Source organism: Caenorhabditis remanei, chromosome I (assembly GCF_010183535.1).
Source record: "Caenorhabditis remanei strain PX506 chromosome I, whole genome shotgun sequence".
NCBI lineage: Eukaryota > Metazoa > Nematoda > Chromadorea > Rhabditida > Rhabditidae > Caenorhabditis > Caenorhabditis remanei.
The window spans coordinates 9,195,087-9,221,447 of NC_071328.1; the positions used below are offsets into that span (position 1 = coordinate 9,195,087).

Genomic DNA, 26,361 nt, shown 5'->3' on the forward strand with positions numbered 1-26,361 from the left:
CTTTTTGCGGTGATGTAGGTTGTTGGTAGGTCAAAATGTTTTTATTGATGGATCGTCTTTTTATTAGTATTAAGACACGTGTTGATGTGGAAAAGATGGAAAACTTATCAAGAGCCAGGATGGACAAGCACTAGGCTCAAAGGAAACACTGAATAATTCCAGTTTCAAATCATTATCAGCCACTTTTATTCAAGTAGTACTCAAAACCTGGAATACAGACCATCACAAAAGTGGAAATTCCAAAACATCTGTGTACTCTTTCTAAAAGTACAAATAATTTTAAAGGAAAGAAACTGCAGATGTTCTTATGATTGAGCATTCCAGATGGTTGTCCAATCGAGCGTGAATGATGTGTAATAAAACTATCTTCAAGAACCAATGAACTAATAATGCACTTTAAGAAATTAAACCTCATTGAACATTGCTCAGTTTCAGTTTCCAGTAAATTCACGAAGATCTTAGAGAAAAATCAAAACGACCACCTAGTTTGATGGTGTGTTTGTGTTGGTACTCAACATGGAAAAAAGAAAAAATACCGACAAACTGCACTTGAAATACACGGATTCAATGAGGTATCTGAACAACAATTAGATGGCAAACATACAAAAAATTGAGTTTTTATGTCGAGAGTTTGGGAAGAAATGGGTGATTCGAAATGATCAGAAAAATGACGTATTTGATAGAATACTAATTATTTTTAAGTCCTTCGTAGCTCCAATTAAAACCTTGGTCATATTGGTAGGATATGAATTTCTTCTTCACGACACCTTCTTTATTGATAAGGGATATTTCATTTGTGAAGTCTCTATTGTTATAAATTAGAAGGATATATCAGAGTGTAAAATGAATCGTATAGTGTCGAAGGATAGTTTTATCTGACTCACGAACAATTCCCCCCAGCTGCACAAAAGTGCGACAAAAGATGCTCCGCCTCTTTCTTTTAGCGGTCATGACCCAAGAGTGCAGCTGGCGCACCAGGTGGTTGAAGAAGGAAAAAACTAGAAGAGGGAAAGTAAGAACTGTATCACTTTCTTCTTCTTCTACTTCAAATCACTTAGAAACGTATCAAAGTGAGAAAACTGTTCCGCGTGCTTTCCGCTTGGGCTCTTAACTCTCACCGGGAGCCTCTCGAAAGTGCGCGTTTCCGCACATTTCAAGAGCCTGAAAAAGGACTCTCAACGAACACTTTTTTCTTGTCATTCCGCGCAGACGGTGTACAGAGAGAATGAGAAAAAGATGCTCCTAGAGAACGTTTTTGTTGGGAACTTCAAGAATTAAATGAGGGAAAATAAGAGCTGGAAATAGGTTTGGTTTGCAGATACGGTTTGGTAGGTGGAATTGCTCTCTTCGAGGAGCGAAATAGTAGATGAGATTATGAATGGAATGAAGCACTACTGTTTCTAACTGTTATCTACACACAGAACATCTATAGCAAGTTATGTTTACTCAGTACAGAATGGGGACATTGAAAACTGGGGCATTGAGAAATCTTTGCTTTTTCAGTTCACCCAAACTCATAGGATTCTTTATTCAGTAGAACTTACAAGTCTTGGAGTGGATGATCTTACAAGAACTGTTAAAGCAGAAAGAACAAGCATGTCTTTCAGACTTGATACATGTCTTCTCTGATAAACTTTTTATCTTCTGAAATTTTCTTTCAAAATCTTTTTACTGACCTTGTTCATACAGTATGACGGTCTCGCTTGGTTCTAATATGATTTTATTCACCTTATAACTAATATATTCCTCAATCAATTTCAAGAATCATTGCTTTTCCCCTCCCCTCTGCGACAGTTTATTAGTGTTCACAAACTCTAAACTTATTTGTGTTTTCGTGATGCAACCCGACGCGATTGCGAAATGTCTCCATATCTTTCAGAATCTCCACCCATTTGAAAAAATATAAAAGGATTCATGATGAAAATATGCTCAACTTTCAAAAACTTTATCTGAAAACCAATGTGTTTCTTCACTCATGCCGTAGTTCTTGGAGTTGGATACTGGATTGGAAAACAATATAGCGAAGGATTTACTGTAAGTTGAATCATCTTCTTCATAATGGAAATATATTATTCTTAAGGTTCGTCAACTTCCGATAGATTCAGCTAATCCGAATACTCAAGAATTCGTCATCCACGTGGAGAAGAAAGATGCTGGAAACTGTGGATTCTGGCAGAAATCAAGATGTTGTCAAGAGCATCCGACGGTTTCGGCAGCCGTAGATCAAGGATTTGAAAAGAAAGATAATTAAATAGTGTTTATACTTTTAGTTGAAAATATCGTGAATAAATAATGTGACGAATTACAAAATGAACTTCCGACCGTTTCATTTCACATAAAAAAAACTGAAAGCGATGAAAAAAAATTGAGGATCCACAAGCTAGATACTAAACTATCGTCCTATTGGATTTTCTTCAATACTTTCTAGATTTAGACAAACTCTACGAGAAGAGAAGTTTTTACAAAGTAGAAAGAATTTGGGGTATATTTACTTTTCGCCCCCCCCCCCCCCTATATTGAAGAATGACCCCCCAAAAAGGACCTGGGAAAAGCCCCCCACCTGATTGATTATTGACACCCCACTCATTGAACATTAGCCCCCCCCCCCCTTTCTCTTTTTCACTTAAACCCCTGAATCATTGAGTCCAACATAATTCAACTATACCCGAATCTTCAGGCATAGGAAAAAAGACCCAGAAAGGCATTTTCGTCATAATTTATATTTATGACGTTCAAGCTTATAGTCTGAAAACGGGGTTCCATTTATTTCATTCACAGTGTGGAATTCAATAGTGGGGGTCTATTGTTAAACAATGGGGGTTTTAAAGTCATTAATGGGAAACCGATGTTCGATGGTGGGGGGCTTTCAATAAATGATTACAGCTAAAGATAAACAGTAAGAATTACAACTCCGCTCTCGGTGGGGGGCTCTAGGGGGTTGGGGGCGATAAGTCATGAATACCAGGTTCTTGAACAATCGTCCCCCACTTTGTACTGGTGGGGGGGGGTCATTGCTTCACACCGAAATAGAAGTAGAGCCCCCGCCGTGAGGAAAAAGCCCCCACCTGTTTTGTACGGGGTGGGGGGCTCTTCCTATGTAAATTTCAACGTGGGGGACTCTACTGATGTGGGGGGCGATAAGTAAAGAATCCCAGAATTTGCAATGTGATTTGAACTTTCAAGTTTTTAGATGAGTTCTAAATTATATAACTAGAAATGGAAGCATGCTTCTAGCTTTCACTGTATTTCGATGATCTCAAATTTCTTTCCTGAATTGGAATATGAATAAACCTCTAGTTTAAAAGTTCAGATTTTATTCGCAAACTCAAAATGTACACAAGATAAAGAGTCAGTTAAACCAGTTCTCATTGGCTTGCTTCCACTTCCAAAAGTTCCGAATTTTTCTTCTGTTGAGGAGAAACTTGTTGTGTTTCTGCTCCATTCTTCTGATTGTTTTGTTGGTGATGATGTGGATGACAATGATGATAATGATGGTTCCACCATGGATTTCCCCAAATCATCGGTCCTTCTTTTCTTTCGACTCGGAAAGAAATTTCAGATGCATCAGGTTCATTTGGAAGTTGGTGCACCTGGAACAAAATAATGATTTTACAAAAGATTATATAATTCAGAGTTCGGAAGGCCTTCATGAAACTCTTTTCTCTAGAAAAGTTCTCCAAAAAGGTTTCAAAAAGTGCTTACCCTGTATCGGAAACAGTAAGATTTTCCAATGAAATAACCGACTCCGAGCATTGCAGCGTGAGAGAAAAAGCCCATTTTTATTAGAATTTCGTATGAATATTCTTAATTTCGCTTTTGAAAATCCTCTCATATTTATACTTCAGTCTCTATGTTCTAAGTGGGCGGACGCTTTTTGGTGATACGATTGCGAAATATTTTGCATCACGACGAGTGAGAGAGAATTGTGTGATAGAGTGGAGTTTGCTGGAGTTTGTGTCTCGGTTCTAAAAGTGACGTTTTGTTTTGAAGATGTTCATTGAAATAGATACATTACGAACGAGAGCATCCAGAAAAACTGAATTCTAGAATAAAAGTAATACAAGATTCAAGATGTTGAAGCAGAAAATTGAGAATGAGATTCAGAAAATGAGTGTGAACGAGTTGAAAAGAAATAGGAATCATAGATGTTTTGCAATAATTGATATTTAAGCAGTTGCTGCGATGATTTAATCGTGCTGTCGTCGGCGATCTGAAATTATAGGAATTTGTATAGAACTATCGGATTGAAACACACACCAACTCATTTAATAAGTCGCCGTTTTAAAAAAGGTAAGTTAAATATAAGTGCACAGTCTCCCAGACTCCGAAAAAGAACTGCAAGGAATTTTTTGATCTACCCTCATGAAACGAAAAATTTGAGAAATTAGCAGGTCTAGAACATTATTTCTTTAATTTTTAGCGTAAAGCTCAAGGTCGGAAGTAAGAAAATTTCAGTTTTAAAAATATTCTGAGAGCATTATCCACCCATTGAGACCAAAAAATTCTGGTTTCAGATATTATTTCAAGTCGAAACAGTGATTTTTCATTTTGATTTCGGAAAAATCTACGGGATTTGTTCATTTCTCAACATTATCCAACGAATTATATCTCAAAACGTGCACCGGAGATTTGTACACATTTCTGTAGGACGGTTTTTCAATTTGCTCATTAGTTTTCGAGAAAATAACAAAAAACTGAAAAAAATTCAGAAATTGATCGATTTCTCGAAAACTAATAAGCAAATTGAAAAACCGTCCTACAGAAATGTGAAGAAATCTCCGGAGCACGTTTTGAGATATCATTCGTTTGATAATGTTGAGAAACGAACAAATCCCGTAGATTTTTCCGAAATCAAATAAAAAAATTGCCATTTCGACCGGAAATAATATATAAAACCAGGATTTTTTGGATTGAATGGGTGGATAATGCATTCAGAATAATTCTAAAACTGAAATTTTCTTACTTCCGACCTTGAGCTTTACGCTAAAAATTAAAGAAATAATGTTCTAGACCTGCTAATTTCTCAAATTATTCGTTTCATGAGGTAGATCAAAAATTTCCTTGCAGTTCTTTCTCGGAGTCTGGGAGACTGTGAAGTGTTCAAAAATACGGTGAACTAACTCTCTTCCTCTCTTTTATTTTATTTACTCTTCATTTTTGAAATACATATATTACCTCCTCCCCTCCATGGTTGTCGTTGACCTCCTCGATCTTGCCATCCACCTCCTCTCCCACGATATCCACCACCACGTGGAGCCCATCCTCCTCGATTCTGATTTCTATATCCACCACCACCATCTCCGCGTCCACCGCCAGAATTGAATCCACCTCGGTTTCTGAAAATGAAGAAGGGTGATTAAGGATATAGATATAAAAACTTTCATGACATTTTATTTAAAACTAACCTGTAGTTATTGTTCCTTCTGGGATCCCATGGATGAACCACAATCACTTTCTCGAATCCTGTGTCTGCCATTGTCTTATATCGTTCATCTTTCTGAAAATTTACACAGTTGGCTTTAATTATCGACCAAACTCGAACCTCTGAATATCTATCCTTGAAGAGCTCTTCTAAATTTTTGTTTTCAGCCATTTCTGTAGTTTTCTGCAAAAAAACTGATAGATGAACCGAAAAGTACTTCGAAAAAGAGTGAGTTCTCAAAGGGGCGCGTTTGCACAACAAGCCGGCCATCATCATTTTTTCTTTTCTACGTTTTTGGTTTGCCATCTTGAATTTGTTTCATGTTTTTTGCATCAATCATTCTTCTTACTAAATCGCTCATAATGTTTTATTCCGAATTTTCAAAACAATTGATTTTCCACAGATAATAATAGTTTTTTTTTTAGCAAATCATGGGTCTCTTCTCACATCTCATCTCGATGGGTCTCGGAGCGTATGCCGGCGCCTATTTCGCACAGAATTATGAGGTATGGTTTACCCGAATACCGACGTAATACTGTTTCATTACTTTCAGTTACAAAAGTTGCCGTCAGCAAGCGAAATGGTGAAGAGTTTAGAAGATTATCTGAAACAATACAAAAAGGATCCATGACCTTATTACTAATTAAAATTGATATTTAGTAATTTTAATAAATTTTGCATACTTTGATTTTTGAGCCACAAGATGTTTATATTCAAATAAAATCGATTGGGGATTTACATGGGAGAGAATAGGTATGAGAAAGGTGGAATAAATTATATTGACGCAGCAAAAGTTTGGATGGATTGGATTGTGGCTAGAAGGAGAGCTTGACAAATCAATAAATAGGTTAAAATACAATAAAACAACGGGAAGATTCACATAGACACACAGAAAAATTGTTGAGCGATGGCGAGTACAGTTTACTTTTTCTCCTTGTCGTCCTTGTCCTGAAAATTGAATGATGATTTATTAGTTCTGATGTTCTACAAACTACCTCAGTCCCAGACGGCAAATCATCCACAATTTGCTGAAGGAGCTCTGGGTTGTTCAACAAATCATCAAGATTTCCTTCATCGGCAACGGGAGCAGCACCGGCGCCATCGACATCCATTTGTTCTTCTTGTTGGGCCTGTGGTTGTTCAGTCGATGGAGCATTTTCTTGCATTGAGAGACGAAGTGCCCATTCCAACTGTTGCTCTTCGGTCATTGCGCCCATATCCATTTCCTCGAATGGAACTGCTGCCGCGGCAGCAATCTCTTGATCAGCACCAGAATCAGCTGCTGCGCCTCCATTGGCGGCTGCAGCAGCTGCTTGACGAGCACGTTCTTCTTCCATCGAAACGCGAAGAGCCTTAAATATGGAACATTAAATAGAAAAACAATATCACATTTTCATACCAAAGCCAAATCTGGATCATTGTCCACGTCCATTCCGAATGCGTTGTCAGCACCACCTCCACCGGCTCCGAAAGCTGCCTGACCGTCCTCGTTTTTGCAAACGCTAGATTGCATCAAAGCGTCAGTGAGAGAAGATCCAGTCGGAACAACAACAAGCGAGGATCCCGTTCCTTCTTTTCCATTCAAAGTATCCACAAACGCCGAGAATTTCTCATGTCCATCAGTATCATTGTCACCGAACATTACAACATCGCAGAGTACTTTTTCCTTTTTCATTTTCTTGCCAATTTTCGTTAATTCAGCAGTATCAATATCCTCGAGAGGTGACCCGATGAAAAGCACAACGCGCATTTTGTGATTACGATTTTGACGATGCTTGAGAGCCAGATGAGCAATTTTGATTCCGGCGATGAAATTGCATTTTCCATATGGCTCGATAGAGTGAGTCTTCATCATTAGGCGACCTTGTTCTGTTGAGAGACTGGACAACACTTGAACGCTACTGAAAAATGTGGGATCTCCCGATTTGTGAACTACTTTTTATGAACATACTCTGCCATGGAAAGAATTCCGACTGCATTCTCCGGATTAGCGCGCAATTTACATTGTGTGACAAGATTGACAGCGTCTTGTTGCGACTGAAGACGAGTTGGTTGAAAATCACCGTTTCGCATCCACTCAGAATTGTCGACACTGAATAATAAACATTTTGCGGTTGAAGGTAAATTTATTTTAGGAACATACCAAATCATTGTGCTTTCTTGAACCATTTTGACGAGTTGTGGAGATGCTAATAGTCTGAAAAGGGCGATTATATGTATATCAAGAGAGATCAAATCTGATAATAGAAATATATCGGTATCAGAACCGGTAACCGAGAATAGTAAAACTAGAGAAACAATTGAGAAAATTTTCTTTGTAACAAAAAAGAACAACAATAAAAACAATAAAGTGTCACTAATCTCTAGCCTGATTTAATACAAAAATATTTATAAGTAAATCCGATCCAGCCCCACGAATTTATTGTGATGTTGTCGGGGCATGTTCCTTCATATGCTCAAAAACAGGGAAATCTTCAGTGGAATCGTTGCTTTTACTGTACAGTGGGAATTCTTTACGAATGTGGTATCGAGCCAGTTCTTCGTCGCGAGGTGTTGTCAGGGCAGGTGAAATCATCTTCAAATAATACGTTTACTTTTTAAAAAAATCATTAATCTACCTGTTTGGATTCATCCACCGAAATATGTGTAATTCTTCCTAACATCGGTACAATATACTGTTGGTTTACGACAATATAAAATCGGAATAATTTGGCTTCAATGTCGAAATTCGGTCCAGAAATGGGTTTTGAGGCAAGAAATATTGTATTTTCGGCTACAAAAACACCCATTTGACGAAGAGAACTCTTGACAAGTTTTTTGTCGATTGTCCATTCGTTTTCCATGTTAACTTTGACTGGCACAACCATTTTTTGTAAATCTCTGCCAACAACTTTCAGCTCATATGGAATCCTGATACGGGAGGCCAATTCATCAGCCATTCGCTGAAAATTGAAATAATTTACAAAAAATAGGAAAAAAACTCACCGTTTTCATATCAGCATAGTGTTTCAGATCAAAAGGTGATGCATATACAGCTTTTTTGGAGAGAAGCAAGTCTTTTCGTGCAAGAGTTCGGTCCACACTAACTACATCGAATTGGTGCCCAATACCTTCAAAAAATGTTGTTCTTTATATGTAGACCTTTATTGGAAACACACCTTCAACGTCCTGGAGTAGAATAACTTTGATAGGGCCGGCGGGCTTTTGTGTTTCAAATTCAACGACTTCGTACTTCTGATAATCGTGAAAATCGTTTGGATTCTTTTGAATACCACCTGGAGGCGTCACTTCTGGTTGAAACACACGTCTCAGTACCCAGGTGTTCTTAAAACCAGTAGAGGATGAAGATTTGCTTTCAGAAAGATCAATTTAAACTCACTCGGCTTGATTGTAGGTTCAAATGCCGTGCTAATCGGTGGAAATGAGTGGCTGGAAGCATAACTACCTGTAAATAGCATTTTGAAACACGCATTTCAAAGTAGAATCTAGGATTCATGGCTGGAAAAGACCGTGAAAATTGAAAAAAAAGAAATAGTGAGAAAAGGAAATGCGCGCTGATGCCAATGATGACAAATTTAAAGGCGCATACACTTTCACAAGAAGGATATCTCGCCACGACGATTCTCTCACTTGGTTTTTTCTCTGCACCCTCTCGCTCCGGCATACACTTTTCAATCCTTTGCACGTTTTTAAAAATTTGCCGTGATTTATTCAATTTATCGGATTTTCGGTGTTTTTCACGTTTTCGGTACAAAAATAAAATAAAGTAACTGAGAAGTCAGGTTTCGTCACATATTACCAAAAACTATTGTCGCTATAACGTTGTAAAACTTCTAGTGTTTCAGATCCGTAATTCTTGGGAAATGCCTCCGATTCCTAGCCGGGCGAGGGTCTACGCCGAGGTGAGTTGATAAGTTTGCTTTTAAATACATGTGATCACTTAGAAATGTAAAAAATAATGTGCGCCGAGCTGTCTGGTGAGTCATCAGTGACAGTAAAGAAAACTCGTAATTTGAAAGCACTGTTTAATTTAGTGTATGTATCCGCTGCTGGAACGAGCAGTGATGTAGAGTTAAGCCTGGCGTTAAAATAATGTTGTTCAATTTCCGTTTTCATGTACAGAAAAACAAGTAAAGAATGAAAAATTGTTTTCCCAAATGTATTATTGATTTTTTAAAATCAAGTTTCATTCTAAGTGCAAATTAGCTCTATTTTTCCAGATTAATCCATCGAGACCTCGCGAGTACTGGGACTATGAGGCTCACATGATAGAATGGGGTCAAATTGATGATTATCAGCTGGTTCGCAAGTTGGGACGCGGAAAGTATTCGGAGGTATTCGAAGGGTTCAAGATGAGCACTGACGAAAAAGTTGTTGTCAAAATTCTCAAGGTTTGTTTTGTTCTTTTTGATTTTGTAAAATACGAATTTTCAGCCAGTGAAAAAGAAGAAGATCAAGCGTGAGATCAAAATTCTGGAAAATTTGCGAGGTGGAACTAATATCATTACTCTGCTCGATGTTGTGAAAGATCCCATCTCTAGGACCCCAGCGCTCATATTCGAGTGAGTTTCTTTTCATTCTGACCTTCTAAATTATTTGTATTACTAAATTTTTCAGACATGTCAACAACTCGGACTTCAAGCAGCTTTATCAGACGCTCAGCGACTTCGACATTCGCTATTATCTCTACGAGCTTTTAAAGGTAGATTTTGATTATAATGGTGCGTCCAAAGTTGCTACAACGGCAAATCTGCGGCAGCCAAAGTTGATTTGTAGATTTGCAGGTTTTGCAGGTTTCGCAGTTAAAAATTAAAGATGAGCAATAACTCATAACTGAAAACCTGCAAATCTACAAATCAACTTTGGCCGCCGCAGATTTGTCGTTTTTGCTTTTTGTAGCAACTTTGGTATAAAACTTACTCCGAGTTACTGATCCGAAAATAAAACACTTTTTTCTGTAAAATTTTCAAAGTCTTTCTCTTTCAGGCTCTTGACTTTTGCCACTCTCAAGGAATTATGCACAGAGACGTGAAACCGCACAATGTTATGATTGATGCGGAGAAACGGGAACTACGACTGATAGATTGGGGATTGGCCGAATTCTACCATCCAAGACAAGATTACAATGTCCGTGTCGCTTCAAGATATTTCAAAGGACCAGAACTTCTCGTTGACTACCAATGCTACGATTATTCCTTGGATATGTGGAGTTTGGGATGTATGTTGGCCAGCATGATCTTCAGAAAAGAGCCGTTCTTCCATGGACACGATAATTATGATCAGGTACGCACTTGTTCTTCAATTAGTGTTTTTCTTCGTTTGTCTTCATACTCTTTCTAATAATTTTTCATCAAGAACATCTTTCTGAAATATTTATTTTCAGCTTGTGCGCATCGCCAAGGTATTGGGAACCGACGAGCTTTATGAGTACATCGCGAGATATCACATCGATCTTGATCCACGTTTCAACGATATTCTCGGACGTCACTCAAGAAAACGCTGGGAAAGGTACTTTTGAGTAGATGAACCGCAGTAAAATTAGTTTTCAGATTCATCCACGCTGAAAATCAACACTTGGTTACTCCAGAGGCTCTCGATTTCCTCGACAAACTTCTACGTTACGATCATGCTGTAAGAAAATTGAAAATTTTTATAAAACCCATTGTTTTCAAGGCCCGGCTTCAAAAAAAGTATCAATTTTTTTAAATTAAAAAATGTGAAAGTTCCTGATGATTATTCAGTACCTGAATCTCGTCAAAATTTTCGCGAAAAAAAATTCGAAAAGTTTGAATTTTGAATATTGGCCCCAACATCCGAGCCTTGAGCCCGGGCCACAATTATGATAAAATCAGAACAATGTATTTTGAATCTAGAAGCAATTTCGTTATATACTTCTTTAATTTTTTAGTATTCTTTGAAATTTTTAGGAACGCTTGACCGCTCAAGAAGCAATGGCTCACGAATACTTCCACCCAGTTGTTGAGGCAAGTGGTCGTACCAATGGCAGTGATCAAGCTGATGGACCGGGTGCATCTAATTCTGCTTCTTCTCAATCGTCTGATGCCAAAATTGACGGCGCTTAATTCCTTATTCCTCTTTCTTTCCCTTCGTTTTTCTTTTTTCTGTTGATCGTTCCTATTTTTCTCTTCCGTTCTTTTTTTCTCTTTTATTGCTCCGAAAATTGGCTTAAAATCTTCACTCTTCCCGCTTTTGAAATTCTCTCCCCACGTACCACAAAAGTGCCTCTTTTCCTGAGAAAAAATTCACTGCAAAGTTCTATTCTAGGATTTTCTTTGTGTAAATCTAAAATTCCATTCGTTCCAATCGATCAAGCCGTTTTTCTTCTAATTTTAACTTTCTTTTTTGTCCGAAATTACCTTGTTCTCCACCATCTCTCCGCTCTTCATCCTCCAACAACAAAACCACAATCATCCTTATAAATCGCAAAAAGTTTGCACAATGATTGTTTGAAATTTTTTTCATTGGAAAAATGTTTTGGTTTGAGAAACCGATAATTTTTTACTTCGCCTTGTGCGTTTTCCTATTCACTTCTCAAGTTTATAGTAACCCAAAATGCTGAAAGGACGATTCTTATTTCGGGCGATTGCTCAACGTACAATGGCTTCGAAGATCGAGCCAGGAGCTCCACAGCCCATTTATTTGGATGTACAGGCTACCTCTCCAATGGTAAGAGTTCAACGAGAAACTCTGATTTACTGAAAATTTTCTCATTCAAAAGTTCATAATCATCTTCATAAAGTTAAAACTCCATGATCTGTTTTGAAAATTTCGATTGCAAACTTCTCAGTATATATTCAGTTTCATCAAATGTGATTTTCCTAGGATCCTCGCGTGGTAGATGCAATGCTTCCTTACATGATCAATGACTTTGGAAATCCTCACTCAAGAACTCATTCCTACGGATGGAAAGCTGAGGAAGGCGTTGAAGCTGCAAGAAAATATATAGCAGATCTTATCAAGGTGAAAACGAATCCCTGAAATACTTTAGAAGTTTGTTTTTTTGTGATTCCAGGCAGATCCTCGTGACATTGTCTTCACATCTGGAGCCACTGAATCGAATAATTTGGCAATCAAAGGAGTCGCAAAGTTCCGAAAACAATCTGGCAAAAACCATATAATCACACTGCAAACTGTTAGTTCTAAAAACATTTTGTTCCTTTGTTTGGATGTTTTCTAAAAATCTGGTTTAGATGATGATAATTGTTATTTAATATTTTCTAAATGTAAACGGTTTCCAGGAACACAAATGTGTTTTGGATTCGTGCCGTTATTTGGAAAATGAGGGATTCAAAGTAACTTACTTGCCAGTTGACAAAGGGGGAATGGTTGATATGGAGGTGAGAACTCGAATTGTTGTTTCATCCAGAACTTTTTGTTCAGCAACTTGAACAATCAATCACATCTGAAACTTGTCTCGTGTCAATTATGTTCGTCAACAATGAGATCGGTGTTGTTCAGCCGATCAAGCAAATTGGTAAGTTCGAGTGTCTAACCGAGTACTCTGATCTTTTCATTGCGATTTGTCTGCAACATATGAATTCATTCCAGGTGAACTGTGTCGCTCAAAAGGGGTATACTTCCATACAGATGCTGCTCAAGCCACTGGAAAAGTGCCAATCGATGTTAATTACTTGAAAATTGACTTAATGTCGATTTCCGGACACAAAATCTACGGACCGAAAGGTAACTTCTTGAATACCGTATTATAACTTTGTACTTCATTCGGATTTGTTCAGGTGCCGGAGCTCTCTACGTTCGTCGTCGCCCACGTGTTCGTATTGAAGCTCAAATGTCTGGAGGTGGGCAAGAAAGAGGACTTCGATCAGGAACAGTAGCTGCTCCACTGTGTATTGGCCTTGGAGAAGCTGCTCGAATTGCAGATAAAGAAATGGGTACGCACGAATAATTCAAAAATTGAACTTTTTTGCTAAACGCTCACAGTTCGTTTCCAAATAATTTTGAAAATTACAGAAATGGATAAAGCTCATGTCGAACGGTTATCTCGTATGCTCATCGATGGAATCAGTGATAAATTGCCACATATTATTCGAAACGGAGATCCGAAGCATGCCTATCCAGGCTGTGTCAATCTATCGTTCGCTTATGTTGAAGGTTTGTTTGAAGTTTAGAAACAGATCTGATTTTTAAAACACTGGAACATAGTAGTTTCAGCAGCAAAGTTTTGCGAGAATGAAAATCCGGTAAGGGTTTTAGAATAGAAAGTTAAGACTATGGTTGGGTGCATAAACTGTTTTTACAGGTGAATCTCTTCTTATGGCTCTGAAATCAATTGCATTGTCATCTGGAAGTGCGTGCACATCGGCTTCCTTGGAACCATCATACGTTCTCCGTGCAATCGGATCAGAAGAAGATTTGGCTCACTCGTCAATTCGATTCGGATTGGGTAGATTCACAACAGAAGAAGAGGTCAAGCATACCGTTGAATTGTGTATTCGTGAAACAAATCGTCTTCGTGAACTGAGTCCACTTTGGGAAATGGTACAAGAAGGCATTGATCTGAAGAGTATTCAATGGACCCAACATTAAATTTTTTGGGTTTTAAATTCTCATTTTCGTTATGTGGTGCCTCACGGTCTTCGAAACTTCCAATTCGCAGAAAACCTGACCCAAGTCCAAAAGAGCGCAGTTGCAACACACCAAAAATTTCCAAAAAAAATTTCGCGAATTTTTGTACTGAAAACGCGGTTTTTTGAAGTTTTTTCAGAGTGTGGAATTTTTTCTCGAAAAACTCTATGAAAAAGTGATAGACCGGATCAGTATCTATCATTTAAACACAAAACCAGAAAAATATATAATGTCTCAGTGCTTCTGCTCCTCGCGACGCAGTTTTTCATAAAATTAGGTTTTTCTACTGAACCAAAGAGTTTCTAGGATAATTTTCGCTCCTTAAATTGTGAATAGGTGTGTCTTTGTGCCAGCAAACTTTAAAAAATATGAAAAACGTGTATGGATCATGAGATAAAGCCTATTTTGCTGAAAATCACAAAAAGAGGAGTAACAATTTCCGTTCATGACATAATTTCATGTTTTTAAGCTCAATGTGTAGCATTTTGGACGCTCTATCCATTTTTCATCGCACATTTATGAAACAATTTTTTTTTTCGAGAACGGCTGAAAATAAGGTTTTCAGTGCTAAAAATTTGCTTCCCGCCGAATGTTCAGATCAAAAACTTTGTTCACGCGTTTTGCGTCAGTATGAGTTTGTTTGCCTAGATTGGAGGTTTCGAAGACCGTGTGCCTTTTTATTTATGTATTAGAAAATCGTAGTTTTGTTGCTCCCGTTTGCTTCGTTTCAATGTTTACAAGTTTATTTTTAAGTTTTCCTGTCATAAATCACCGATAAGTTTCGGGTGTTTCAACTTTTTAGAGATCATTTCAAGATTATTCCAATGCAGTCCATGATTTCATGAAATATTCTGACTTGTTAGTCATCTTCTCCATCACGGAACCGGGAGCAGGCCAGTGTTTGTAATAGTAAATATCTGGAGTTGCATTCACATTCAAATAGGCACTCCACCAACCGAACGTTCCAGTGGAGATGATAACACTATCACATGATGATAATATCGCCATATCAACTTCTCGTGGTCCCGTACAGAAGAAGTGAGCGGTTTCTGAAAAAATGGAATGAAATGAGAGATACAAATGGATAACTGTATGCGTACCTTTTCCCAGTTTTAAATTCCTTCTTGCCCATGCAACGTCATCAGAACATATCACAAAGGCAACCTGAAATCTGATAGAATATTCTTTCTCCCCTCTGTGAACTCAACTAACATTCTCATAAACATTAGATATTTGCTCAATAGCTCGTTTGTAATACTCGATTGGTGTATCCACGTGTCCATGTTTTCGATTTCTTGAATTCATTGAAATATCCATTCCATGACGAATATGAACACCCACAATCATTGTTTTGGCGAATGCTGGAAAATGGAATTATTAATATGTATTACATGCGAACCAACCGTCTTCTTCGGGCATTTCGAATGCTTGATCATCGTTCGCCACGTTTGTTTCAATCATTCTCGCACTTCGAACTGTCAATGAAATTCCAACATTCTCCAGAAATTCATCAACCTGAAATAGAGTATTTCTCTTTCATTCTTATATAATACCCACCAATTTCCTGACGGGATCCACAAACGTGAACAATTTCTTCATTGTTTTCTCAGATTCTGGATGAAAATATCGGAAATTTTGAAAGTATCCATCAATTTTCTCAATTTTCCGATTGTTATTGAAGAGAATTGCAGTTAGATTACGGTAAGAGCAGCAACTCTGAAAGACTGCTTAAGAACTGTTTCAAGATAAAATGAAGCAAACCGTCATCGTGATTCTAGTCGGTTCAAGGTCGTTCGATAGTCTTTTTGCCACTTTTGCATCAACAAATTGTATGGAATTATTAAAATTCTTCTGAAAATCGAACGCTCTTCGAAGAGAAGTTGACATTGGAATCAGAAGAATTGCTCTAGACTCTTGAGAAATTGAATAAAGACCAGCCAATTGGAACATTAGATTTCCAAGACCTGAGGAATTTGATAATGATCCAGAGAGAAGAGAAATTAAATTACCATGACTGTATCCCAGATCCGAAAATATGTATTTCTTCTCAGACTTCTCCAGAATCTCTACATCATCTATCACATTTTCCACAGAAGTCACATGCCATGGACAGTTTTCAAGAGATGCTTCGTTCCCTGGAAAACATCATTTCAATTAATGGATTCTGGAAAAAGAAAATGGAAAGACGAACCAGATTGATGAAAAACACTCTTTTTCATATAAGTTGCTGGCCGGTCTGCCGGTTGCAAATGATTTTTTGAAAGATTGAATAGAAATAGAATATAGGTAGATACGACGATAAATATGATATGAGATGATGAGCGGGTTACTGTAAAAACTATACTTTTGAAAAGCAAAAATGGATTGTCAAGAAACCCAAACAGAGTTAAATTAGAATTCGTTTTGCAGATTTTCGTTTAGTTTACTCACCTGAAAACCTCGCCATCTTTTTTTTCAGTATCCAAAATAAAGGGGGTTTCTATGAGAATATGTTACTGATCACTAATTAGAATGACTTATTTCTGTAAAGACGCAGAAAGACGAAGAAAGAATAAGTGAGAGTTGTTTCTGGGTCATTTCTCTCTCTTTCACTTTTTAGAAGAGAAGAATGACGGATCAGAAGAAATAGGTGATTGGAGTGAGTATAGGAAAGAGACAGATCAATATATAGAATTTGAAGTTATTCTCTTCTATCAGAAACCATTATTGGAATTTCAGTGTGAATTAATGGAAGACACAGGGAACATTTCTGAAAGGTTTTTATTCCAATTTGGAAAATTTATGAGACAGATTATATTTTCAGAGTGTCAGAATTCTCAGACAGTCGAATTGAATCCTTTTTGTGAAAAAGTCAATAACCAAAATAGTTTCCCATGTGAGAATAGCACAATTTCAGTTATGGAGACACGGGTTAAACTTCGCAGAAAAATTTTGTTTAAAAAATCTATGATGAATCAATAATCTGTTTTTTATCTATCATGAGAAATATATTTTTCTTGTCGGCACCTTTAAAGTAGGAACATCATCTTCACATCCTACCTTATCTAAGGACTGAGTACGCAGCAAAGCTTTGAGTCAAATGACCTGCGTTCTGAGAATATGGGACCATAAACGGTCTCATACATATCTCATTTTGAGTAATATCTAATCTACCTCTTCTACATTTCTCTAAAAATAATGATTCCATTTAACTATTCAATGTCTTCTTACACTGAACTCGAGGCTACCAGAATTCAAGCAGGAATTATTGCACAAAATGGTGAGTTGTTTTATTTAAATTTCTAAATTTTCTTTAATTACTTCAGTTGTTCATTATATTCCATTCGTCTGTTCTTTCACTTCATCATTCAACAACTATACGTTTTCTCCACCATCAAACGGAGTTCATTGGAAGATTCCTTCTAACTCAGAATCAACTATTTGAATACGGATACCCTGTACCAATGGGCGATCAAGTCTACATTCAGCCAAGTGTTTACGAGAAGAACACGAAGATGTTCTATGCAGAAAACGACTTGATCCGAGTGTGCATACGATGCCGATCTAGTTTTCAAGTAGAAAACGATGGATTACAGAGAATCTCGAACTCAAAATATGTTTGCAAAGATTCAAATGGAATGATGTACAGATTTCATATTCACAATCAACATCCAATGGAAAATTTGAAGAAATTCAAGAGAGCTCCAAAAGTGACAGGATCCAACTGGAATATGTCTGGAAAAATGTACGCATTGGATGTCGAGTCCGTCTACACAAGTCATGGCCAAGCGGTGGGTCGGGTTACTGTAGTTGACTGTTTTGGAGCTACTGTAATCGACGCCATCGTGAAACCGAAAGATGCAGTGCATGACTGTGTCACTAAATACTCTGGACTCACCCTGGAACATTTCAAATATGCGACAGAAACCATCGAATCGATTCGCGAGAAGATCTTCGATTATATCAATGAACAGTCCATTCTCGTGGGACATGCATTGAATGGAGATCTGAAAGCGTTGGGAATCATTCACGACAATGTAATCGACACATCTATTTTGTATTCTGTCAACGGAAGACGTCCATCTCTACGTCAGTTGACTTCCACTCATCTGAAATATGAAATTCAGAATGGATCAGGTGGGCACTGTTCGAAGGAAGACGCCGTGGCTTCTCTTCAATTGGTATACTTCGGAGCCATGAATCCTACTTCTTTGTCTCCATTCTACCAAGAATTTTAATCTACTTTCTTGTTCATTGCCCTTTTTCTTGTGTTTCCGGTTGCCTTGAATATGGTTTTGTATTACTGTAATTAATAAATGGTTTCTTGAAAGCGATGTTCGCAGCACCTTACGCATTGGAAGAGAGATATACAGTACCGCTCAAAAGTATATTAAGTTTTGCCTTTTTCAGTTGAAAACGCCCAACTTTGAGACTGTGTCATGGTAATACTGATTGTACCATCAAGTAGATTGTTAATGGATCGTACAGATCAAAAGTAGATCTTCATTTTTGTAGTTGGCAACTTTTTTGTACGGACACTCCCCAAAGAGTTACGTATCGACAAAGTAATTTCTCCCTCAAATCGACCCATTTCAGGGCAAAATAGTTCGATTTTTGAGCTGTCGTCTAAAAATAACCATAACTCTCTAGAGAGTTTTCGTACAAAAAAGTTGTCAACAACAAAAATGGAACTCTACTTTTAAAAAATCTATTCGATGGTTCAACCAGTATTACCATAAAACAGTCTCAAAGTTGGACCTTTTCAACTGAAAAAACCAAAACTTAATATACTTTTGAGCGGTACTGTAATTATGTGAAGTTCGAAGGTTGGATATTGACCAGTGAATGATATTCTTGTGAATATAAAAATGAAGACGAGTTTTCACAAAAATTTGCTGCAAAAACATGGAAAGACAGTGGAATTTTGAAAGTTAAAGTTCATAGAATAAATAAATGTTTGATAGAACTTGAAAACAGGTTTGTCAGGAACTGAAAACTGTTTCAGATTAATTCACTGTGATAAATGCTATCAAAGATCTTATAGACGTCTGCATTTTGCTTACGAACATTATTTATTCGAAAAAATCAAAACACCATTTTTCATTTTTAGATCTCACGAAAATGAAAGAATTAGCAACGTATTCCCTAGATATTCATATTGTAGACAATAACAAATGTGTTGTTGTGAATGTCTTGTTTTACGCATTTTCGGGTTACTGTAAATTGAATTATTTCTATGTTTATTTTTTTTGCATGAGCCTTTTCCAAACAAGGTTTCCGCACGTTGTGTAGTGTGAATGTGAGTGTCACTAAATTTATTTCAAAACTACTGTACTGAAAAATTATCGGAAATATATCATCAGTCTTCAAATCATCGGTTTTAGACTATTTGAATCCCTCCAATTCCTGATTTATTCTACTGATTGAAGAACCAAAAAATAAATAAATATTGTTTTTCTCTCCTGCTCCCACTTCAATTGAAATCGAATCTCATGGTCTCCATCCCCCATATGTTTGCTTCTTCTTCTCCTTCCGACGGAAACAGTAAAGTTAAACTTTCGGAAGAGACAAGAAAAAACAAAGTGTCTGTGCCCACTTTCACTTCGTGCCAAGACCCAGATGTCTCTTCTATTAATCTTTATTTCAGGGTCAAAAAAACAAAAATAGTATCTGAGGTGTCTGTTTCGTTTGGAAGAAGAAGAATAAAATGTCTCAACTGGAAAACAATTGATGAGTAAACAAAACGAACTGAACTGTTTATTTGTTTTGTCCTATTCTCTTCTCAAATTCAGAATGGCTTCTGATGAGAATATTGGTCCGTCTGGATTCCTTGTTTTCCCTTCATTCTGACTATAATCCTCTGCACGAGGCTGGGATGCGTTCCTGCGAAATCCGAGTTCCGAAAGAGACGATAAACATCGAAAAACATTTTTTTCATGTGTCCGACCTTCCGAAGAAGTTCAGATCTACAGTATCCCTCCGCAGAGATTCCTCGAATCGTTGTCCTAATTCTAACTTTTTACTCACTTGTTTACTCCAAAATCTGCCGACCTTGTTCTAATTTTTTCGTACTTTATGGCATAATTTCAATCCAAAAAACCTGATTTTTGGCTGCCGTATATCGTAGTTTTAATGATAAACTTCTCACATTGATACTATCCATTTTCTTAGTTGAAGGCCAATCTTCTTTCCGATTCTCGAGATTTCAAAACCTCTTCGTTTCCCGTGTTCTCTCATGAAATTTCTACAAAAAAGTGCATGATTTCGGCCGATTGGGTCGCCATTAGAGAGAAGAAAAAAGGGAAAAATGGAGGAAGAGGAGGAGAGAAATGTTCCGATTTCTTCTGTGAAGATTCTATAAAAGAACGAAAATCGAAAAAGATAGAATTGTGTCGTATTGCAAATTCTTTTATTTACAAGGTAGATTCTACTTTTGGAAATTTTTTGGTATCAGTTGGGTACACGGGTACTGTAAGTTTCTGAAGAAATTGTTTTTGATTTATGATCTCGTGGTTCTGAATTTGTGTTTTTTTACTGAAAAAACGGTTAGGAAGAATAAGAATGAAATGAAAAGTTCGGAAGTTCAACCCATTATATTTGTGAATGAAGTTTTCAGTATTTTAGAACCCACATTTCCAGTATCTGACTTGATCTTTTGGTGATGCCAAAATGAGTAGGTGGATCAGCTAAGGCGAACATTCTGTTCAACGTATCACTCAAAATCTTCCATATAATCACTCTGAACCTTCACTTTAACTGTTTCTCTAAACATCAAATCAGATTGACTAATCAGTTGAGGAGCACTATAATCAGAAGTGCGTAGTATTAACTTTAATCTATTCCCAGTCGAAATGTCATGAGATCATTCACTTGTGAAACTCATAGATTGTGCTCTAATCCTTTTCTTTTCTCGTGACACAGATTTAAAGCGCTAATTCAATTTCTTTCTTCTCAATCAGAGCTCAGAAGACATTTTGTGAACTTTAGATTTATTCGAATGGGAACCTTATGGTTGGTTCTCTTGTTCTTGTTCTTGTGCTTGGCCAATTCTCGTTTCAGAAGATAATTCCCAGCATAAGGTAGTTAGAACATCGATTCTTCGTACATAAGAAATGTTCTGTTCTCGGTTAAGATCACTGCATGATATGAGTTTTTCAGAAACAGTTTATATTCTCGAAATCCTTAAGTTTCAAATAGTTAAATTGAAATTAGTTCATGTTCCTTCTGACTTCGGTCCCCTAGTTATTCTGATTGTGATTGGAGAATCGCCTGCTGATAGTTTTGAACTGTTGAGCTTTCGCCCTTTTCCTTGTTGTCCTTGTCGCTCCGAGCTAGTTGAAAAGATAAGTAGTGATAGCGAACAGAACTTCAAAGAGTGGTGACATTGAAAGATATTAAATTGCTATTGGTTTCGTAATGATATGTCAGGTAATAGGACTCAACAACAAAAGTTACGACTCAAACTATTCAAATCAATGGATCACAAAAGGTCGCTTTCAAATTATCTGAGAAAATTGGTTTGAATTTATTTCTTAAAAACGGAACCGTTTTGTGTGAATTAGTTCTCACTGAACAACTTTTTTCTCATTTAACCGTATAGAATTAACCCCAGTCATAATTTTCCGTGCGTGTCAAAATGTTATTTGTAGAACTCTGCTACGGAAGGGTTACTGTAGTAAAATTAATTTTATTGGGAATCAAACCGCCCCCTTTTTGAGATTAAATCGGGACAATTACATTGACTTTTCCATTGACTTTTCCAGAATTGGACAGTAACTGAACAATGTTTAATTTGCAATGTATCTACAGTACTAGTACAACTAGGAACACAGTTAACACCGAAACACTGGAGATATTGTGTATCCGACCTTGTGATTCATAACTTTCTGTACATTCGAAACAATCAAAGCTCAAATACATTGTTTATATCGTTTGAGAATAGATAAACAGTCAAAATGGAACAGAAAAAAAATCAGTTCTAAAAATATACAATTGTTGATTTACCGTTTTTCATGTGTCATACAGAATTCAAAATTCAATGTTGTCACATTTCATGTCACCCTGTCTACCGTACTGAAATTTTCTATTTCGAGTAACTCTTGGTATCAAATGTGCTCCGTCGAGAGCCTTGTCTTATTTCTTTTCTACAGAAAACTCATACTTCCGTGAGTATGAGTTTCCTATGAATCCACAATTCTAGATTCATATCGAATTCTCATCCACCAAAAATCTCTTTCCTCCAATTAACTTTGCAAAACCAGAATCGTTTGCATTCCGTTATTCGTCGATTTAAAATTCAAAAAACTGCCCGTCTCATGACTCAGTTCATCTATTTTTCTTGCAGTCTAGACCCATCGACCCCTCTATCTCTCTTCACAAAAAAACACATGATTCCCACTTTTCTTTTCCCATTCGCCCTTTTCAAGTCAAACTACATCTTTCTCTTTTCCATCAATGAATTCACATGTTTCTATCACTTTAACTGTCTATTTCAGTTTAATTCAATTCGTTTTTTCCTGTAATCTAGTAGACCACACACCTCTCTGATACCTTATCATTTCGTTTCGTTCCCGTGAAACACAATTTTGAAACACCACTACCAGAAGACAACACAGCAAAAAAAGAGTTTGCCACGAAAATTTCGGAGATCACGACGGGAACATTGGCGCCCGCCAGAATGTGGTCGACTATTCTAAGCGATCACTCTTTGGAGAAGGGGAAAAAAAAGAAGGAGATGGGGCAATGGAGCGGAGAGAGAGAGATGCAAGAGGCACGTGTGCACGTGCATGACGATGGGATGGAGGAGCAGCTCCGCCTCTTTTTGTTGACTTGTTTCTCTGTCTAGTGTACTTTAGATCTCTTCTCTAAGGGGCCACCACCACCAACCAGCTGATGATGGTTGTGATTCCTGAAAAAATAAATCAGAGGAACTTTTTGGTCTGCAAAATATATTAGTTGTTTTTTAAGGTTTGTAGACTATGAAAGTTCTCTGTTTTCCTTGTTTTCTTTTTCTGCATTCATGTGTTTTGAGGTTAATGTTTACAATTAAAGTGCACTTTGCTGAATTTTCCATAAATTTTTGCACCTAAATGTACTCTGGAAACGACTTTTATAACAGACGTGCACTTCTAGTTTTTGGAATTCTCATACTGTTTCCAACAGACTCGATTTATATTAAGTTTCTTTAACTGAAATGTTCGCCACGTCTTAAACTTAAAATAGTTTTTATTTGAGTTTCACCTTTAACTACTAAGACAAATGAACTTGGGTTTTGAAATTTAAAAAAAACCTTCCGCTTCCGCAAACATTTCGTTATCATTTCAGCACGTTTCGAAATGGTGTCTCATTCTGTTCCGTCTAACTTGTTAACTTTAAAAGCATTCTTATCCGTTTATGATTTAATCCCAAAACTTCTATAGAGTAGACTTGCAACGTCTTCTAGCAGATCTTCTTCTTCTTCTTTTTTTTTTTTTACTTTTTTTCTGTCTCAAAGTTCATAAAACAGTTTTGCACTTTCTGTCAACAACTCTCGCGAGGGGTCGCCCCGAAAAGTTGATCTCTGAAACCTTTGTCGCCGGGCGCCGCCACTGCCGACCAACGAGAAAAAAGCATTCTCCTGTCCTTTTTCTTTTTTCTTTTCATATTCCTTGCGATGGAAGGACATATCGGTTTACTTTACCATCATTTGACCGGAACATGTGATTGGGAAATGCTGGGAAAAGGAAGAAAGACAGAAAAAGCACAGTCAGATAAGAAACGAGTGCTGCAAAAGTCGTTCTGCATTCGGCATTCGAAATTTTCAATTGGTTTCCTCGTTTCAAAATAAGCTTCTTCTTTTCTATATTTCCGGCTTGTTATCAGTACTAGACAACTATTTTGTAAAATATGTTGCCATAAAAACGTTCCCCATCTTAAAATTGCTCACTTCAAAATCGAAACTTCACACGTTTTCTCTATTTATTCATCTTTCTGTCCCTGTTATTTCCAACATGAACAATAAGGTTTTTATTTAATTTTTCTTGATTTTGCATCAAAAAATAAGTAAGCTAAACGATACATAAGTTTTCCTTTTCAGCAACAATCTTCAAATCATTGCTGCAATTGTGAAAACTTTCTGAAAAAATTCGCTCAGGACATGCAAGACTGGAATTGTCGTGAGGTATGGTGTTCAGTACGCAAACACGATACACACTTTTCTCACTACCGTAGTAGGCCAGTAATATTTCGAAAGTTACCAATAATTTTCTCCCTATTTTTTGTCTGGCTAAAAATAGATGTTTTGAACCATTTTTTGTGGAAAATTACAAAGTTTGCACAGCTTGAACAAAAAGGTGTTTTCCCCTTCAATTTACGTCTTTCAGCTCGATTCACCGCTACCATCTCTCACCACACTGCAAAATCTCGAACCAGCTAAAACGGACTCCGGGATGAGTATTTCCACAGATTTTGATGGTAAAATTTTTATATTTTGTTTTCTAGTTAAAACTGCTTTTCTAGTTAACTTTTTTCTGTTAGCGAATTATTTTAAAGACTGAAGTTTAGTTGATTTTTCTTTCAGATGATTTCTGGGATCTCGATCTCTACCAGAAAGGTCGCTCGGCCTCATTCGGAGGTGTTACTCAGTATTCCCAACAGTTTATGCACCAAAAAGTTTCTATCCGCCCGTTTTTCAACACATCCCTCGAGACTGTAGACAGTGGAAGAAACAGGTACGCGAAAGTTTTTTTTTTCTGGTGGTTTTCATATGTTTAGAAACAACCCTTCAAGTTAAAAAATTTGATGACTTTTGGTAGTCTCCTCGCACTTTTTATCAACTTTTATCAGTTTGCGAGACTATATAAGCTGCACTGGTATAAACAATGCCCTGCTTGTTTTTATTGAAACATGGAATCTTGTGAATCCAGAGATCTTTTTCATTCAAAATTTGGTAGATGGACAATTACTAAGAGACCTAAAAGGGTCTCAGCTGACCTTTTACTGTGATTCTTCATTTCCCGCGTCATCTTTATCTGTCACATTCAATGTGGTCTTTGATCATTGAAATTTTTCTTTTTACTCTCTTCGCCGCTCCTCTTCTTTATTTCCGATAGATTGGCACATCAAAAGTGATTTTTTCTCTCCCGTCGTTTTCGATTGATCTTGATGTTGACCTCGAGACAAATGGGGGAAACCACAAGAATAAGTCTACCAAGTTGATGTCATTTATACTATTTCATTTATCTTAACACTTTTGTCTCTTTTTTATGATCATTCAAATTTGAAAATTGAAACTTTTGAATTGAAACAACCCTATTGTCAGCTGTTGAAAGGGTCTTTCCCCTTCATGTGAAATTCACGTGAAGAGACGAAAAAGAAAAGAAGAGCAAACAATTTGAAACGAAAAAAGGGGTTTCCCCGATCTTTTGACTCTCTCCTCCCCTCTTTCTCTTTTTCTTCTTCATTTTGTGCAAACGACATAAACGAAAAAAACGACCGACAAGTGACAGAGATCTGAAAGTGATTCGATGAACAATCCCAACTAAGTGAATTGCAAAATGGGAAATTTTGTGGTGTTTGAATTGTCGCATGACTTTGAAATTGCAGAGGGAATTAGGCATCTACAGTATTCTAAATGTTCTATTAGTCACTTTCCCTTTAGAGTATACAGTGACGTTCAGAGGTCGAAAACTGTCTCCATTTCCCTTCGTTTGCTCTCTGTTCTTTTTTTCTACCAGACAGACAATTCTCTTTTTCTCTCATCTTCTCAGCTTGTGCCTCTTCATTTCATTCCATCAGCTGTTTTTCGATACCGCGTCCTTACGGAGTAGAGACGGGGCGAAATGGCAAACATTTGAATAGAAAAAAGACGGAGAGAATGAAAGGAAATGGTATTTGAAGAGAAAATGCACTTTTTGCTCACATTTTCAGTGACTTTCAAGGGTCAAAGTTTGCTGAAATAGTGTCTACAACAATAAATCTAATGAATCTAAGACAACTTGAATGTCTCTTCGGAGAGATTCACAAGGTCTCAATGAGTGGTAGCCGAACGTATAATGTACCTAAACTTCAGTATCTTGAACTCAGTTTCAGAGACTTCTCACTTTGAAACTTCCTCTACGGACATATCATTCTGCGTTTCATCTAGATTTCACTCCCTCTTTACTATAAGTCTGTCTACAGAGGGATAGATAGACTCGTCACAAAAAAGAGTAGTGTGTTCTACCCAAGGTCTGTCTATGTGATTTTTTCCTCCATCACCTCTCACAGGAGAACGGGTGAAAGTGAAAGTGTTTGTTTTGGCCTTTGGTTTTTTCCCTGTCTTCCTCTCAAATCGGTTGAAATTTTTTCGTTTTTTCAGTTGATTCTTTTTCGAC

At 37.1% G+C, this 26,361-nt stretch overlaps 8 protein-coding genes across 8 annotated transcripts; 4 read left to right on the forward strand and 4 right to left on the reverse strand.

The window, feature by feature from the left end:
- Window positions 1-1,959: 1,959 nt before the first annotated feature.
- On the forward strand, window positions 1,960-2,251 carry GCK72_001906 (uncharacterized protein; the record flags this gene model as incomplete). The annotated part of the gene is made up of 2 exons (XM_003114785.2): window positions 1,960-2,034; window positions 2,081-2,251. 2 exons carry the CDS (start codon window positions 1,960-1,962, stop codon window positions 2,249-2,251), a joined length of 246 nt encoding a protein of 81 aa, XP_003114833.2.
- A 2,889-nt stretch (window positions 2,252-5,140) lies between these two features.
- GCK72_001907 (uncharacterized protein) lies at window positions 5,141-5,593 on the reverse strand (the record flags this gene model as incomplete). The annotated part of the gene is made up of 3 exons (XM_053723176.1): window positions 5,141-5,336; window positions 5,406-5,497; window positions 5,543-5,593. The coding sequence occupies 3 exons, from the start codon at window positions 5,591-5,593 to the stop codon at window positions 5,141-5,143; spliced, it is 339 nt and encodes a 112-aa protein (XP_053591821.1).
- Window positions 5,594-6,343: 750 nt separating this feature from the next.
- GCK72_001908 (uncharacterized protein) lies at window positions 6,344-7,591 on the reverse strand (the record flags this gene model as incomplete). Its single annotated transcript, XM_003115105.2, has 5 exons — window positions 6,344-6,370; window positions 6,418-6,774; window positions 6,822-7,323; window positions 7,374-7,514; window positions 7,566-7,591. 5 exons carry the CDS (start codon window positions 7,589-7,591, stop codon window positions 6,344-6,346), a joined length of 1,053 nt encoding a protein of 350 aa, XP_003115153.2.
- A 250-nt stretch (window positions 7,592-7,841) lies between these two features.
- GCK72_001909 (uncharacterized protein) lies at window positions 7,842-8,918 on the reverse strand (the record flags this gene model as incomplete). Its single annotated transcript, XM_003114651.2, has 5 exons — window positions 7,842-7,997; window positions 8,041-8,364; window positions 8,408-8,532; window positions 8,581-8,746; window positions 8,802-8,918. 5 exons carry the CDS (start codon window positions 8,916-8,918, stop codon window positions 7,842-7,844), a joined length of 888 nt encoding a protein of 295 aa, XP_003114699.2.
- Window positions 8,919-9,285: 367 nt separating this feature from the next.
- Window positions 9,286-11,505, forward strand: GCK72_001910 (uncharacterized protein; the record flags this gene model as incomplete). The annotated part of the gene is made up of 8 exons (XM_053723177.1): window positions 9,286-9,324; window positions 9,643-9,813; window positions 9,857-9,984; window positions 10,040-10,124; window positions 10,409-10,705; window positions 10,806-10,905; window positions 11,010-11,053; window positions 11,350-11,505. The coding sequence occupies 8 exons, from the start codon at window positions 9,286-9,288 to the stop codon at window positions 11,503-11,505; spliced, it is 1,020 nt and encodes a 339-aa protein (XP_053591822.1).
- Window positions 11,506-11,995: 490 nt separating this feature from the next.
- Window positions 11,996-13,990, forward strand: GCK72_001911 (uncharacterized protein; the record flags this gene model as incomplete). Its single annotated transcript, XM_003114777.2, has 9 exons — window positions 11,996-12,109; window positions 12,266-12,403; window positions 12,456-12,575; window positions 12,682-12,780; window positions 12,824-12,917; window positions 12,992-13,126; window positions 13,180-13,335; window positions 13,415-13,555; window positions 13,704-13,990. 9 exons carry the CDS (start codon window positions 11,996-11,998, stop codon window positions 13,988-13,990), a joined length of 1,284 nt encoding a protein of 427 aa, XP_003114825.2.
- Window positions 13,991-14,845: 855 nt separating this feature from the next.
- On the reverse strand, window positions 14,846-16,475 carry GCK72_001912 (uncharacterized protein; the record flags this gene model as incomplete). Its single annotated transcript, XM_053723178.1, has 8 exons — window positions 14,846-15,078; window positions 15,130-15,193; window positions 15,242-15,390; window positions 15,433-15,544; window positions 15,587-15,745; window positions 15,791-15,993; window positions 16,039-16,164; window positions 16,460-16,475. 8 exons carry the CDS (start codon window positions 16,473-16,475, stop codon window positions 14,846-14,848), a joined length of 1,062 nt encoding a protein of 353 aa, XP_053591823.1.
- Window positions 16,476-17,472: 997 nt separating this feature from the next.
- GCK72_001913 (uncharacterized protein) lies at window positions 17,473-18,246 on the forward strand (the record flags this gene model as incomplete). Its single annotated transcript, XM_003114583.2, has 1 exon — window positions 17,473-18,246. One exon carries the CDS (start codon window positions 17,473-17,475, stop codon window positions 18,244-18,246), a length of 774 nt encoding a protein of 257 aa, XP_003114631.2.
- Between the last annotated feature and the right edge of the window lie 8,115 nt (window positions 18,247-26,361).